Consider the following 16841-nt stretch of genomic DNA (forward strand, 5'->3'; position numbering starts at 1 on the left):
TTTCAATTTTTCCCCCTTTTTGTTCCTCAATTAACAAAAATACATAGGCAAACCCTGACGAGACTAACTTTCTGTGTAGCACTTTGTGGTTTTCAATAGCAGTTCAAAACTTTTCTAGGAATGAAGCTACAGAAAGTTCGCCCCCCCCCCCCAGTGACCACAGACTCCCCTAAGAAAACTTTCTTTTGCACCTAAAAAAATTCAGTCGCTGGACATGTTGCAGGCATTGATGCAGGAACTCCATTGTTGCCATTACTTTGTAAAATGCTAAAGAATTGTGTCGAGATTGAAAACAAAGCGAAGTTAAATTAAGATTTAAGCAACAAGCAAAACCATGCTGGAAAAGATAGGAAAGCTGAATGTGATTTGAAACTGGTTTACGAATGTCAGGGAAAACGGTCATATTTTACTTCACCTATTACTATGTGATTAAAAATTGCATAATTTAGCTTTAACTTTTTATAACTCAGGTATTTCCATTCTGTTAATTTACTTAATTTATAATTTAAAACTGCGTTCAGTTGAATCATTGTGATTTTAATTTGAGGTTGCCAATACAAATGCACCTTAATTGGAAAAAAATTCATTATTTTGTGTCTCCTGGATTCTTTTCGGTTATTGTTATCAGTCGGTTATTGTTATCAAATTGTATTTGCCCCAAAGTGATCACATTAAGCGGCGCCTACTGTATATTTAAAAAAAAGTGCGAAAATGTTTAAGAAAAAGAGACTATGTTATTCCGATTTCTGCACCAGTTTAAAGAATATAAAAGACATGTGGAATATTTATTATTCTTAGTTCGTGCAAAATTAGAACGAACGAAGGGGCACGGCGAGCGCAGGGTGTGGAAGTCAAACCTTCCACAATCCTTGATTTTTTTGCCATATTGTCAATCCTAGTAAGATAATATACATAAATTTCATGTCTGCTCCTACCCCCCCCCCCTTCCAGGAGAAAATTGCAAATTGTTATTCAAAAACTACACTTCGCTCTAGAAAAAATTCTATCTGCCCGAAGTAAACACACAAGATCATTAAAAATAAATAAATATATAAATAAATAAAAATAAAATAACTAAATGAATAAATAAAAAGAAACTAAGCTCACCTAAATTCGCACAAACGAACAAAAAATGCAATAATAAATGATAATAATAATGAAAAAAAAAACCTCTCTTGTTGATTACAATAGAACAGAGATAACAATTTTATGATTTTTTCTTAAAGAAGAAACATTTAAGCTTTGCGGTTGGGGTGTGGACAGCAAGCAAGTTTGGTCGGCAAAAAAAAAAAAAAAAAAAAAAAACGGAAATGACAGCAATTAGTTTTCATGTAAGTTCATGATCGCTCAAATTTCAGTGAACGCCCAGCTTCGCCACGATGAAACCACTTTGTGGTCGTTGCGGTGGTAAAAAGCAAGAGATATTACTGCGAAAAGACATGCAAACCACAAAACTGCTTATTCTGCGACCGCAAAACTTCGAGTCTCAGGAACAAAACGAGAAAAGAGGAAAAGAAGAAATGTGATGTCTATAGATTCATTTTGTTTTGACAGGTGAAGCTATAGTTATTTCTTTTGGGGCTACTGAAAACCAAGTGACGTCCTTTTTAATTGTTTTAATACACACTCTTTCCCCCACGTACCATGGGGATAGCATTGTTGAGGCTCCCTTCATCACGTGTTGCAGATTTAATCAACGGCTCTTGTTTGGAATAAAATTTTACTTTCACATAGATTCTTTTTTTTTCTTCCCGTTTTAAGCCTACTTTTGCGGTATAAGAAATCAGAATTTCACTGTTTCAGGTTTAGATCCTCTCTTTTTTTTGAGCAATCACGATTGCTTATTGCTTTCATTTGACCGTCTTTGGCGTCCGGTTCCTTTTTCAGCTTGGACCAGGGAGAACACTACCACCGCCCACCGGCCTCTGCAGGCGCGGCTCCGAGCACTGCTTCCTAGAATCCGTTTCTCCTGGTCGATGGCGTCCATGTCCTACACACGCATACACACGCTCACACACACAAACACACACGGACATACACACAAGCCTTTACACACATACACACACGCCTACGTGCGCACACATAGGTCTACGCACACACACACAAGCCTACACATTAGGGTGGGCCGAAAAAACTTTTTTTGGAAATCTGTTTTTGGATAGTGCGGAAAAGTTGCTATATGGGCCCGTTATTAACCATAAAAAATTTCGCTAAATTTGTTTAATATTTAGCCGACGCTATTTGACCTTGAAAAACTGAAAAAAAAGGGCGAAAATGCACTTTTCAATCACTTTGGGGGGGGGGGGGGGGGGGGGGTCAAAAATAAAAAGTTGAAGCTAGTTTCAGCAAACATTAGAAGTATCTGTCAGTAAATTAGTTGAAATCCTCAAAGACTTTCATGCATTTCGTAGAATATCTTTACTAATAATAAAGCTGAAAGTCTCTGTCCGGATTTATGTCTAGATGTCTGTGACACGCATAGCGCCTAGACCGTTCGACCGATTTTCATGAAATTTGACACTAAGTTAGTTTGTAGCATGAGGGTGTGCATCTCGAAGCGATTTTTCGAACATTCGTTTTTTTTCTTTTTCTATTTCAATTTTAAGAACATTTTCCGGAGCAAAATTATCATACGATGGACGAGTAAATTGCGAAATTATCATGACGTGGAACCGTAACATGGGAGAGCGAATGAACATAGCCAATTGGCGAGAAATTCATCATCCATTATTTGTAAATATACAGGTGAACCAAATGACCTTTTAATTTTCTACTACGGGCAAAGCCGTGCGGGTACCACTAGTTTAGGAATATTTGGAAAAATGGATAGAGTAACAACCCAGAAACTACGAAAAAGAGAAAAAAGATGCCAAAAAATTGAAACAAGTGTTGCTTTAGATGAGAAAGACATATCAGTAACCAGCACAAGTGAATTCAGGGTTAAGGAAAGTCATATTACATTGAATGAACCTGAAACAGAGCTTGAATCAGGAGAAAGCACAGAAAATACAGATGACGATTTTAAATTGAACTATCCGCTTTCAAGAAAACGTAAGCGAACTGATGCGCCATCAACAACGACAAGTCAAATGAGACTTTCTATGCCTCATACAGCTTTAGCAGCAGATCTAACTGGCGCTTCAAATAGAGCAGGGGCTAAAATTGCTACAGCAGTTCTCGCTGATTTCGACTTAGTTTCTCATAAACAAAACAAAAATATAAGGAGAGAAGTCGATAAAAAAAAAGGAGCGAGCTGAGAGAAAGGGATTAAAGAAAAGTTAAAGGGGCAGCTATAAAGAGTTTGTATTTTGACGGCCGCAAAGATGACACCCTTCAAAAGACATCTAGCCATCAAAAATGCATCTGAAGTACCATGTAGCACTGATAGAAGAGTCAGGTAGCAAGTACATCGGTCATTTATCACTAACAGTTGTTGAAAGTGCAAAAAAAAAAAATCGCAAGGTATTTTAGGCTTTGCAAAAGAGTATAATATATAGCTTGCTTAACTTAACGGTTGCGACGGAACAAATGTAAATACGGGATGGAAAGGTGGAGTAATTCGTTTACTTGAGACATATCTCCAAATACCTTTACAGTGGAACATATGTCTGCTGCACACTAATAAGTTGCCACTGAGGCATCTTATTCTGGAATTGGACGGTTGCAAAAAGGGGCCACATTCATATTCTGGAGCTATCGGACAACTTTTTATAGAGATTGTAAAAAAAAATCCGGTGGTCAAATTTGATAAAATTGACTTATTCTTCTGTTTTTGGACATGGAAGATAGAAAAAGTTTAAGTACTGAACAACAATATTTATATAGAATATGTCTTGCCGTAAAAGATGGTAGTTGTCCTTCTAGCATGGCTGACAGTTGCCCAGGCAAACTTAGTCATGCGCGATGGCTGACAACTGGAAACCGTTTGATACGCTTGTATATAGGGCTTGGGTATAGTATAGCGCTTGTATATAGGCTATACGCTTGTACACCAACTCCATCAGAAAATCTTACAATGCTTGTAAAGTATGTGATGTTAGCTTATGCTCCAATGTGGTTTGAAATAAAAATGAAACCGAACTGCCAGTATGGTGCCCAACATTTTTGGAAAATGATTTCTCTTGCAAGGCAGTTTCCAGACAACGTTAAGGAGATAGTTTTCAAAGTTCTCTCAAATAATGCATATTTCGCTCATCCTGAACAGCTATTTTTGACAATGTTGTTTGACTCAAAAAAAAATACATTCGGGGATTAGCTGTTAGGCGCATTCTGAACTCTAGAAATAAGAACACGAAGAGCTCGAATGGTGTACGATTTTTTAAACGTCCTAAACTCAATTTTGAAGCCGTTGATTATGTTGATTTAGTTGATTGGGCAAACTGTTGTTACAGAGCCACCTCTTACAATGCATCTAAAAGATCAACAATTGAAAGATGCATCTAAAAGACCAACAATTGACAGAAATGTGCGAAGAACAGCCTACAGAGTTCACTTTCGAGAAATTTCCCTGTCACACGCAAGCTGTGAAACGTTGTGTGAAACTAATAACCAAAGTTGCAATAAAATTTCGTGGTGAAACTGCACGAGATGGATACATTCGTGCCAAACTTCAAAATAGGAAAGAACTTCCATCATTTGATAACAAGAGACAATATTATTCCAAAAAATAATATTCATTATGCCTGAGGTATTATAAATCAAATTTGAAGATTTCTTTTTCAAAATGTTATTATCTTTATATGTAATTCTAGAAAATGTATGATACTATTGCGTGATAATAATTACTATGATTAATAGTGCTATTTAATTAATTAGTCTATGATTTAATTTTGAAAAATAATTTTCACATTGGTTTTTAAAGAAATTCAATATTTTTTCATTTTTCTCCAATTTTTGATTACAGAAAAGAGCGGTTAAATGCTCATTAAAATCAATGAAACATTTTATGGGCTCGAACTGGCTCATTATATGACATTTTCGGTGCATTCCAGCAAAATGTTTGGAATTTAGTTTTTTAAAAAAAATTTCGACAAAAATTCATTTTTCACTTTTTTTTCGGTTTTTCAGTGTCAAATAGCGTTGGCTAGATATTTTTTAATGTTTAAGAAATTTTCTGTGAGTGCTAACTAGCTCACTACGCAACTTTTGCGCGCTATCCAAAAATTGATTTCGAAAAAAAAATTTTTTCGGCTTATTTCGGCCCACCCTACTACACATGCAGGCACGCGCGCCTACACATACACACACGCCTGCACACACACACACAACTATACATATGTAACCGCCCAGGAGGAGGGGTAGGTTTGGGGGGACAGGACATGTTTCTAGAAACAATAGCCCCCAATGAGTAGACACAACTGTCACAACTCGTGATTGCGAAAAACATAATTTGAATTCAAAATTTCAGAATTCAAGTTAATTTTTTTTTCTTTTTTTTAGATGAATTGCTAGTTAAATTTTTGTACATTTTGTCCAAGAGTAAACTTTCTGTGAGTAACTTGGTATGAAAATTTCATTTTCGACTGCTTGTTAGTGAATGAAATCTTATGTCCTTTTTCCCCAGAGTGTTTTCTTTTACCCTTGAAAATATAAGGTGAATGAAGCACCCATTTGTATCCCCATAAAGTTGATGCAGGTAGATAACCGCAATATACCCTATTACTTTAAAAGCTTAATAAGTTCTACATCAACTGTAGCTCGTATGTTACAAGCGATCCGATGAATCGTCCAAATGTAATCTGATATCGTTAAGAGAAAAATCATACAACGAAACGAAATAAGCGCTGAATTCACATGAAAGACACACAAAAGCGTAATTTACATCAAAATTTAAACTTTCGAAAAATTGGAAGAAGCTGTTTCTATTTATTCCAGAATGCAGGATTTATGGAGTAAATGGAATCAACCAATTTCCAAATCAAAAAAATTTGAGAAGGTAAAATTCACAACTATCTTTAGTAACCTTCCACACAAAAAATCATAACTAGTTAAAACAAGTGACTTCGCATTTGTAAACCTGTTAGATCTCAAAACCTTGAAAAACAACTTTTTTACAGTGTCATTTTCAAACAGTGATGACACCTACTAACTCTCAGAATATCTTCTCTAATCTGTACGGTGCTTAATATTTACTCACCAATTGTTTACTTTCAAAAATTATCACGCATGTAGCAATAGTTTAAATTCACCCCCGTGTGTTTCTTTTACCACAATGACGCTGAAACAATTGAGCGGAATTTTCTAAACGAGATGGATATTACACTAAAAAAATTCAGAAATGTTACTGGGTATTTCCGTGTAACGTTTCGGGATTTCAATGGTTTTTATCTACTTCTTGGAAAAATCAAATATCATTGTCAAAAAGCTTCCTGAATTGCTACAAGTTGCACGAATGTAGGCTGTCACTGTTGTGAAAAATATTTTTAACTCCCAGTTTAAAGATAAACTGAGCGTATTTATAAAGTGTATCAGCTTTAGCTCGATTACGGCCCGTCCGGACAGTTTAAAGTCTCAAAGGGAGCAAATAGGTCCATGGACTAGGTAGCTTTGCAAGAATTGCTGGAAAGTAAAATTATTGATAACTTAATAGCAATTCTGTCTTAGCTTTGGCCATGTTCGCAATGCTGCGTGTGAAACTTTCTTGATAAATCAGGAAAGTGCCTAAATGCTTTATTAAAGCTACATAAGGTTACTCTAATGTTCCACAGTCTCGACTGGCTTTAAAAGGGGGCATTTCTGAATTCTTCAGGAAAAGTGTTTTTACAGTGTAATTTAGATTGAAAGAATATGGGCTTCAACGGGTATTGACATTTTCATGGCAATATAAATTCACAAGATTCCTGAAGCAAATACATGTCTTGGCCACGACATATATGAAAGAGGGCACGGTCGTTACAATGTGTCAGTTGCAATACAATGACAAATATCTTACTGGAAAAACTAAAGTTTCATATGAGCAAGTGAAACAATGTGCGGGTGTTGTAGCAGGGCGCAATGACACGTGTCGTTCCCTTCGTTTGTGAAAAAAAGAAAGAATCCCCTGAACCCCTATCGCCCAAAACCCCCTTAGAGCTAGGAGCCAGGGGTCTTTTTATTATATGGTGACGGAGTGTAGACGTGGAAGAATTCTTCTCCACTGCTTGGTATGTTCCCCTCTCCCATCCGATCTTCAATATAAATAGAAAAAACTCCGGAATTCATTAAAAGGTTGTTGATAGAGTTTAGTCTACGCTAGCGTCTTTTTCAGGGATGAGTTCTTCTCGCAAATTTATTTAATAAAAAAATATTTTTCATGTCTCCATTACAATTAATGGCAGTTTAAGAAGGACATTCGAACTTTTTGTAGAAATCATGTAAGTTGAACCCAAAAGCTGCAGCTTTTTTCATTTAAATTTGAATTCAAAATTATATTTCATTTGAACTTCTCAAAAGAAAAAAAAAAGTAATGTTTATGAAAAAATTGCTTTTTTTTTTCCTCAGGAGAAATACAACCGCGTAACGATTTGCAGTGGACATTTCACAGTTCCTGTCAGCCTGTATGAGAAAAATGCTTTTCTTTTTGTAAATGTACTAAATGTAACTATACATATTTTAAGATTACAAAATAATACACTTGAAACTTCAAGATGAAAAATGAGTACCTAATAGCGGTTGAATGTTTAACAATCAAAATTTTAACAAACCAAGTCGTGTCTTGGAAACTTTTAACTTGTTTTTCATTGATCTTAAAACTAGGTGTTTTTACTTTTTAAGCTTTTAAAAATGTCACTTTGACTTGCATTTTTTTTTTCGTATTTTACGTTTTGCCTTGGCACTTCGCCTAGATTTTCTTTAGTGTTGGTCTTTTATTGAATAAATAAAGAGATTGACCTTAAAATTAAAACTGATAAGTTAAGTTTTTGACAAAATGCTCTAAAAACAAATGTATTATCTGAAGATTGCTTTATCCTGTAAGGAGGTAATGCTTAATCTAGTTCTGATAATGAAGACACTATGCAATAGGGTGGGCCGAAAAAACTTTTTTTGGAAATCTCTTTTTGGATAGTGCGGAAAAGTTGCTACATGGGCCCGTTATTACCCATAAAAAATTTCGTTAAATTTGTTTAATATTTAGCCGGCGCTATTTGACCTTGAAAAACTGAAAAAAAGGGCAAAAATGCACTTTTTTTCAAAAAAAAAAAAAAGGTTGGAACGGAGTCAAAAATAAAAGTTTGAAGCTAGTTCCAGCAAACATTAGAAGTATCTGTCAGTGAATTAGTTGAAATCCTCAAAGACTTTTATGCATTTTGTAGAATATTTAGCTACGCTCCTTTAAGATTGAAACATGGGAAAAATGAAAAAATAAAATAAAAATAATAAAGTAGTTTCGAAATAAATAAATACTGAAATGTTACGGAATACGTTACTTAGAAAAAACAGTGAAAATTCAATCAATTTCATGCGGCATTTGTACGCCAATTTTAAAAAATGCACACACTCAAATAAAAAATAGTTACATAAGAAGCTAATTCTTTAATCTTCGGTTCCAATTGTTTCTCTTGAATAATAAACGGCGCTCAACTGCTTCTATTATTCCTAAGATTATTTTATAACTATTTTATACATGTTTGACTAATAGAGCCCTTGAGTAATAAAAAAATGGATTAAGGGTTAAGGAAAGTCATATTACATTGAATGAACCTGAAACAGAGCTTGAATTAGGAGAAAGCACAGAAAATACAGATGACGATTTTAAAATGAATTATCCGCTTTCAAGAAAACGTAAGCGAACTGATGCGCCATCAACAACGACAAGTCAAATAAGACTTTCTATACCTCATACAGCGTTAGCAGCAGATCTAACTGGCGCTTCAAATAGAGCAGTGGCTAAAATTGCTACAGCAGTTCTAGGTGATTTCGATTTAGTTTCTTCTAAACAAAACAAAAATATATAGTCTATAAAAACAAAGCAAGAAGGGAAGTCGATAAAAAAAAAAAAAAAAAAAAAAAGGAGCGAGCTAAGAGAAAGAGATTTAAGAGCAGTTAAAGGAGCAGCTATAAAGAGTTTGTATTTTGACTGCCGCAAAGATGACACCCTTCAAATGACGTCTGGCCATCAAAAATTAACATCTGAAGCTCATTTAGCACTGACAGAAGAACCAGGTAGCAAGTACATCGGTCATTTATCATTAACAGTTGGTGAAAGTGCAAAAGAAATTTCGCAAGGTATTATAGGCTTTGCAAAAAAGTATAATATGAGCTTGCTTAACTTATGTGTTATTGGATGTGACGGAACAAATGTAAATACGGGATGGAAAGGTGGAGTAATTCGTTTACTTGAGACATCTCAAAAGACCTTTGCAGTGGAACATATGTCTGCTGCATACTAATGAGTTGCCACTGAGGCACTTTATTCTGGAATTAGACGGTTGCACAAAGGGACCACATTCATATTTTGGAGCTATTAAACAACTTCTTAGAGATTGTGAAAAAAATTCGGTGGACAAATTTGATAAAATTGACTGCAATCTTCTGGTTTTGGACATGGAAGATATAAAAAGTTTAAATACTGAACAACAATATTTGTACAGAATCTGTCTTTCCGTAAAAGATGGTAGTTGTTCTTCTATCGTGGCTGACAGTAGTCCAGGCAAACTCAGTCATTCGCGATGGCTGACAACTGCAAACCGTTTGTTACGCTTGTATATAGGCACTCCAACTTCATCAGAAAATCTTACAATGCTTGTAAAGTATGTATTGTTATTTTATGCTCCAATGTGGTTTGAAATAAAAATGAAACCGAACTGCCAGTATGGTGCCCAACATTTTTGGAAAATGAATTTTTGGAACAGCCTACAGAGTTCACTTTCGAGAAATTTCCCTGTCACACGCAAGCTGTGGAACGTTGTGTGAAACTAATAACCGAAGCTGCAATAAAAGTTCGTGGTGAAACTGCCACGAGATGGATACATTCGTGCCAAACTTCAAGCTAGGGAAGAACTTCCATCATTTGATAAAAAGGGACAATATTATTCCAAAAAATAATATTCATTATGCATGAGGTATTTTAAATCAAATTTGAAGATTTCTTTTTCAAAATTTCATTATCTTTATATGTAATTTTAGAAAATGTATGATACTATTGCGTGATAATAATTACTATGATTAATAGTGCTATTTAATTAATTAGTCTATGATTTAATTTTGAAAAATTATTTTTACATTGGTTTTTAAAGAAATTCAATATTTTTTCATTTTTCTCCAGTTTTTGATTTCGGAAAGGAGCGGTTAAATGGTCATTAAAATCAATGAAACATTTTATGGGCTCGAACTGGCTCATTATATAACATTTTCGGTGCGTTCCAGTAAAATATTTGGAATTTAGTTTTAAAAAAAAATTCGACAAAAATTCTTTTTTCTCCTTTTTTTTCGGTTTTTCAGTGTCAAATAGCGCCGGCTAGATATTTTTTAATATCCAAGAAATTTTTTGTGAGTGCTAACTAGCTCACTACGCAACTTTGGCGCGCTATCCAAAAATTGATTTCGAAAAAAAAATTTTTTCGGCTTATTTCGGCCCACCCTACTATGCAATCCTCTTAAATGAGACGGATGAAAATAATAAAGTGATTTAGTTTATGAAAGGTCTTTTTTTCAGTTATTTATTCAGTAAGTAAATGAAGTTAGTGAAGTAAATGAAGTAAGAAAATGAGGTGGATATGAATCTACTTTCGTAATGGAAAAATTATGCAAGCAGGGTTCTTAAACGAAACTTGTGTGCCTGTAATAGTAGAAAAATCTGTCTCTAAAAATTACAAAAACTTGAATTTTTCGAACGAAGAAATTAAGAAGTTTCTGAAAGTTTTGAATTTATAAACGAAGGCCAAAAACATCATCTTGTAATCTGGTAAAGTTAGTTTTAGATTTGAAACACAAAAAAATTTTTTTCAGCTTAGTTTTTCTGAAGCCTGATGATAAGTGCTTAAGGTGGAAAAAATTATGGTTTTTAAAGGTTCAGATAAATTTAGTTTTGAAATCAAGAAATGATGCAATGGAACTTCATAAACGTTTGCTGTTGAAAATAAGTTTAATAGGGAAAGGTAAATTAATTTTTCAAAATTTAGCAAAAATTATTTTGAAATAAATGATTTTCCCACGTTTTCTAACCTAAGTTTCTCCAGGTTTTGATACTGACAGCAGGGCATAAGCTGGAAGTAACTGATTACTTCCCATAGATGGAATGCTTATTCAGATTTTTTTAAACCAAGATCTGCTCTTGAGAGAAAAAGCTTCAAAGGACCGCAAAATGTAATTAACTTTTTAAGAACAATTATGACGAATTAATTTGTTCGAGGCTGAAATGGTAGAACCACATCTTAAAAAAAAACCGATATTAAAAGTAAATTCTTTCAAAATTTTTGAAAACAAATCGTACCGAAATATGAAGGTCAAGCTAAGTGTTTTCCTCAATTATTCTACTTAAGAAAAGTGTTGTTAAGATAAAATAATGTTTTGTTACTCACAAGATAATTATATGTTTTGGTACAAAAAAAGAGAGTGGGCAGAATTTTGTTCTTAATTCTTCTTCGTTTTGCAAGGTTTTAGTCGTACTTTAGCATTTTATGAACATCAAATAATGTTCGTGAAAGCGGAGAGTAGGGGATGAAAAAACGCAATAAGGAAAACGAGACAGATAGGATAGAACTGCTCATAAATGGCTTATTTTGTGGGGTTTTTTTTAAAATGCAGTCTTAATGAATTCAATGAATCGGTACTTCGAAAAGCAAGTAGTTTTATAGTAGTAGTTAAGTCACTATACATATGTCGTGAATGTCAGATCCAAGAAGTACCATTAAGTCCCAGACAGTTAAATCTAAAACCGAATTCAACTCCTACTTCCTTTTATTTCGACCGAATGGCACCATAGTAACGCAGACAGATTGACCTGCTGATTATTGAATTGGCCTATTAGGCCGTGGCCTATAGCCTCCGCTTTGTAGGTGCTCCCGAATGGCTAAAACTGTTTTAGTCAATGGCTAAATTGTGAGGTTTTACTACAAAGGGGCTCCGAAAAAGCGTTTTGGCCGTTGCCCCCTAATATCTTAATCGAGACCTGCCTGCTGGTGAGGGGCGGGGGGAAGAGGGGTCTCATCCGACTTTATATGTATATAAATTGCTGTATTATAATTGGTGAATTGGTAGTAATATTAAAACCAAGAGCTTTTGGTATGTCACAGGCAACATAAACCACAATTTTTCTTACGGACTTCTCTCTTAAAGAATTTCTTAACTGTCCGCTAAACTGTTTCAATGAATTTTCACTGCTTCTCTAAGTAACTTCAGACAAATTCTGTATCGGTGAATTTCTTATTACTCCTCTAAATTGTTTCAGAAAATTTCAAAATAATGCGTGAAACTTTCAGCAAGGAAGGAATTGATTTCATTTGCGGTGAAAGAACCGTAGAGGATGCCTTGTAAATGTATCTTTAAAGAATTTGCAACAGGTGAATAAGGAATCGATGGTTGCACGTATGAACTACTAGGTTGAGTCAAAAGTTTTTTCTTTTTTTTTTCACCTACAAAAGTACTTCTCGACAGCGCCTATTCACGAGTCCTAGTTGGTGGAGGTGTCGATTGATGGTACTTCAGGAAGGACCAAGTTTTGCCGATAATGCTCGAGTGCTAGAACTCGGCTGGTGTTGGATAGCTTCCAGCAAAAACTTCGTTATCGACAACAGATGGCCATCCAGTTCTTGGTTTCTCTTCAAGGGTCGTATCACCTTCTTTGAAACACATAAACCAATTTTGAGCAGTGCGCTCATTCACAGAACCTGAACCCTTAACATCATTCATTTTTTTCGCCACTGCACTTGCGTTAAGACCTCTTTTCCAGAGGAAACTCAAAATAGCAGGAATTGCTAGCTTATCATCCGCCATTTCAAGAGACTGCAACGTCTACACAGGTACGAGAAATCACAGCAACTGATAAGGATTATCAAGGTCAAATTCCACTCTACTATTTTAGATCAGCTGCACAGGAACTATAATTTGCATATGTTACATTCAGGCCTGCCAGTCCAGGAGAGCGAAACTACGAAAATTTTTTTGACTCAACCTGGTATTTCTGTATGGACTTGCAACAGAATATTCCAAGTGTCAGCAACAGCTTAAATACAGGGGTCATAAAATTAGTAGCAAGTTAGCTTAAAGGAACATGCTGAAGCTCTGAAAAATGGTAATACTTAAATTTGAAAAAGAAGTGGTACTTACATTTCAATCCTCTGGTATTCACTGTTCAGTTAAAATATAGAGGGGCTCTAGGCCAAACAATTTTTTGGATCCCCCCAGTCAAACCTTACTGTTTTATTTCTTAGCTAAAACAAGTTAAACCATTGGCTAAAGCAATTTTAGCCATTCGGGAGCCCCTGAAGAGCGGAGGCACTAGGCCACGGCCTGATTGGCCGTTTAAGTAATCAAGCTCTGTTAGTATTAATGATTGAAGTTAAGAAATCCCTTCTATGATGATTTGCTAAGTGTCCCAGACTTGATGAGAGAAATTCAAGGAACGCAACGAAAAACTTAAACTGCCGCCATCTAAAAAGTGCTAGTTGGAATATAAGAATTATTTCTACAGGGATTTGTAATCAAGTATCCTTCAGATAAATGATTGGAACATAACAAGTATTTACGCAAAGTTTGTTAGGATTGTTTTCTATAACGACAGTTCGAAATCTAAAGCATTAAAATTGAAATCTAAAGCATATCTCTGGTTTTCTAGAAAGGCTATCAAGGATCAAAATTGATGTCGCATGTTGCAGTAAAAACCCATTGGTACTTAGAAATAAAACAAACTTTCGTTGAGTAGTAAAAGAGAAACGGCAATGATTAAAGCAGCACAAATTAGCGAAAAATTGCAGACGTGGAAACTGAATTTATTTTTAATAAATATTTCGAGCCTTAAGGATTGAAATGTAAACAGTACAACAACCGAATGTTTTGAAGTATTCAAGAAAGGGATAGTTTAATTTGTGTGTGTGTGTGTGTGTGATATTTAACATGGAGACAATTTTAAAATCTCTGAAAGGTGAAGTGTGAAGAACTGACACTCGAACATATTGAAAAGTCCCGAGAGAATGGTTTTCAAATAAGTTCTTATAGTAAATTATCAAAATATAACTTTTTTTTCAATGATATCATGAGTTTCAATATTTGATGATGAATAAATGATAGTTCTACCATGAACTTCTCAAGCGATCAATTGGAAATTTTACAAAGGAAGCGTAAGCCTTATTTTCTTTGAAAATTAATTCATACGATTTAGCATGCTCATAAATTGGTGAATAAAATCGAATCTTAGAAGTTGCATCGGCAGCATAAACAGGCTATCCTCACTCGTTATAGTAACAAATAGGATAGTTAAACCGAAAGCCGATCAGAAGTCAATTTATCAGAACCAAGCTATACCTGAAGCACAAAATATATTTTTATAAGAATTACTAGTGAAAGAATTAAACTAAAACGTTGTAAATGATTAACGTATCGTTAACTAATTGCACGAAAACTGGAAGAATCAAGTTAAGTAAGTGTTTGAGGTATTTACAATTTTAATATTAGTATTTCTGAAATTCGTGTTTGTCTAATGAAATATTTTCGCAAGGATTACTTTCAAGTGATCTTTGGCAAGAAAGTATTGAGGTAGCAGGAACTATTGAACATGGACGTTGTATCTTCCCCCTCCCCAAAAAATTATAATCGGGGTTAGAAGAATGGGCTTCTGCTGTTTCGGAGAGAATTTTAATATATTTAACAGAGTAAAAACCCAGCTCAGTCGAAAATCCGTCCTGAAATGGATATGAAATTTCTTATTTATTACTTATACGGGATAAACCATGCTACTAAAATCAGTCGAGTATTTTCTGGGAAGACTAACGAAGCAATATAATTCTGATTTTTGGACTTAAGTGGTTTTTCCGGATCTTTAACTCCGGACAGTTAAACTTTAGTAAATTCCTTGGATGTGGTAAAACTGGATTTTTCGTTTCTAGTGGGAATGATTGTAATGCACTCCTCCGGGCTAGTATGGTGGGAAGCTTTGCAATCTAGATCTTTATTGGACTGCTGTTGTTATTTGGAAGTTGTGAAATTGCCACTTTCATTTCCTAACTATTAAGGACTCCCTTATGGTACACTGTCAGGAAAGTTCGCACTCTAGATTTTTACTGGACCTTTCACTCTGGGCATATGGACTTAAGTGACTCTTCCGGTTGTGGTAAAACTGATGCTTTCATTCCTGATCTGAATGATCTTAAGGGACTTCTCGTGAGTACCCTGGCGAGAAGGTATAAGAGCAAGAGCTATATCTTTACGGGAGCTTTCACTCCGGAGTATTGAAAGTAGCTTTACTGGATGTTATCATACAGGCACATTTAATCCTGGTAGAAATGATTCGTAACGGACTTGCAGGGGTTCCAATGGCGGGAAAATTTGAAACCAAAATCTTCGCTAGATCTTGCACTCTGGACATATGAACTTAAGTAACTTTTTATGGTTGTGGCAAAACTGCTAATTTCATTCCTGACCCGAAAGATTATTTCAAAGGAACTTCTCAGTAGTACCTTGGCCAGAAGGTGTAAAATCTATACTATCTTTACAAAAGTTTTCACTCCGGACTATTGAAAGTGGTTTTACTGAATGTTTTTAAAGAGGCACATTCAATCCTGATCGAAATGGTGGTAAAGGATTCATCGGGTTCCCATGGCGGGACAGTTTGCAATCTTAATATTTGCTGGACCTTACGCTGTGAACATATGAACGTAAGTGGTTTTTCTGGATATGTTAAAACTGACATTTTCATTCCTGACCGAAATGGTCGCAAGAAACTCCTCGTTGGTACCACGGTGGGAAAATTTACCATCTAATTCTCCATCACACCTGACATATGGACCTAAGAGGCTCTTCTGGATCTATCAAAAGTGTCACTCAAATCCCTGACAGAAACGGTCGTAAGGGGCTTTTCAATGGTACCATTGTGGGAAAGTTTAGGGTCGAGACCCTGTGGCGGATTTACAGGTTTGGGGTTAATCGCAATACATTTTTGCAGGATCCTTCATTTAACTATGTAAAACAGTTATCTGGTGTATTTCTGTATCTCCTTTGAGGTCCCTATGGTTCCCGGGCTCAACTGCTATTGTGGTCATCGTAGGCCTTTGTTGAGGCCTACATGGTCTGGCCTCTACTACTAGTCTGGTCTACTACTAGTCTGGTGGTCATTTGGACATAAACAGGCAATATTGACCATATAAAAGTTATTTATACAAACAAATTTCATCCGTACTCACCCCTTCCACTCCGCCCGACGAACCTGAGATCGTTGAACTTGGCCACCTGGTTCTTGAGGACCGCGGTCGAGTTCCGCATCTCTCCGCAGTAGTTCTCGTCGTTGCCCGCCCGGACGGTGACCGTGGTCCCGTCCGGCGCCTCGCCCAGCACCACGACCCGGAAGGCGACCGGGAGCGTCTTGTTCGACCTCCAGTGTCCGGGCAGCGCCGAGCACAGCACGTTGGGGCTCCCCGTGCGCACCAGCTCCCCCGCCGGCTCCCCGAGCAGTTCGCACAAGCCCCGCTCCACGAACTCGGTCATCGGGGCGGCTCGTCGCTCACGATCGCTGCTCGGCGGCACGTGCATCCGAGCCACGAATGATGGGATCGCCAACGCCGGGTTTCTGTGTGATCCCCGCCGCTCGGGCAGAGCCAGCCAATTGAGGCTTGTTGCGTCCATGGTTGCCGCAGCGCAGTCGCTGTCTCCCTCCCCCTATGGCTTTTGCTGTTTTTGTGTTTGCGCGCTTTTTTTTTTCATCTTCCTCTATC

General features: G+C 36.2%; 1 protein-coding gene across 1 annotated transcript in view; it reads right to left on the minus strand.

Annotated features, from left to right (window-relative positions):
* LOC129225889 (runt-related transcription factor 1-like) overlaps window positions 1-16614 on the minus strand; it is a 75015-nt gene extending 58401 nt beyond the window's left edge. The window contains exon 1 of the mRNA XM_054860419.1: window positions 16314-16614. Within this exon, the coding sequence (XP_054716394.1) occupies window positions 16314-16614 (301 nt within the window). The remainder of the gene's footprint in view (window positions 1-16313) is intronic.
* Between the last annotated feature and the right edge of the window lie 227 nt (window positions 16615-16841).

Source organism: Uloborus diversus, chromosome 7, assembly GCF_026930045.1.
Source record: "Uloborus diversus isolate 005 chromosome 7, Udiv.v.3.1, whole genome shotgun sequence".
Classification (NCBI taxonomy): Eukaryota; Metazoa; Arthropoda; class Arachnida; order Araneae; family Uloboridae; genus Uloborus; species Uloborus diversus.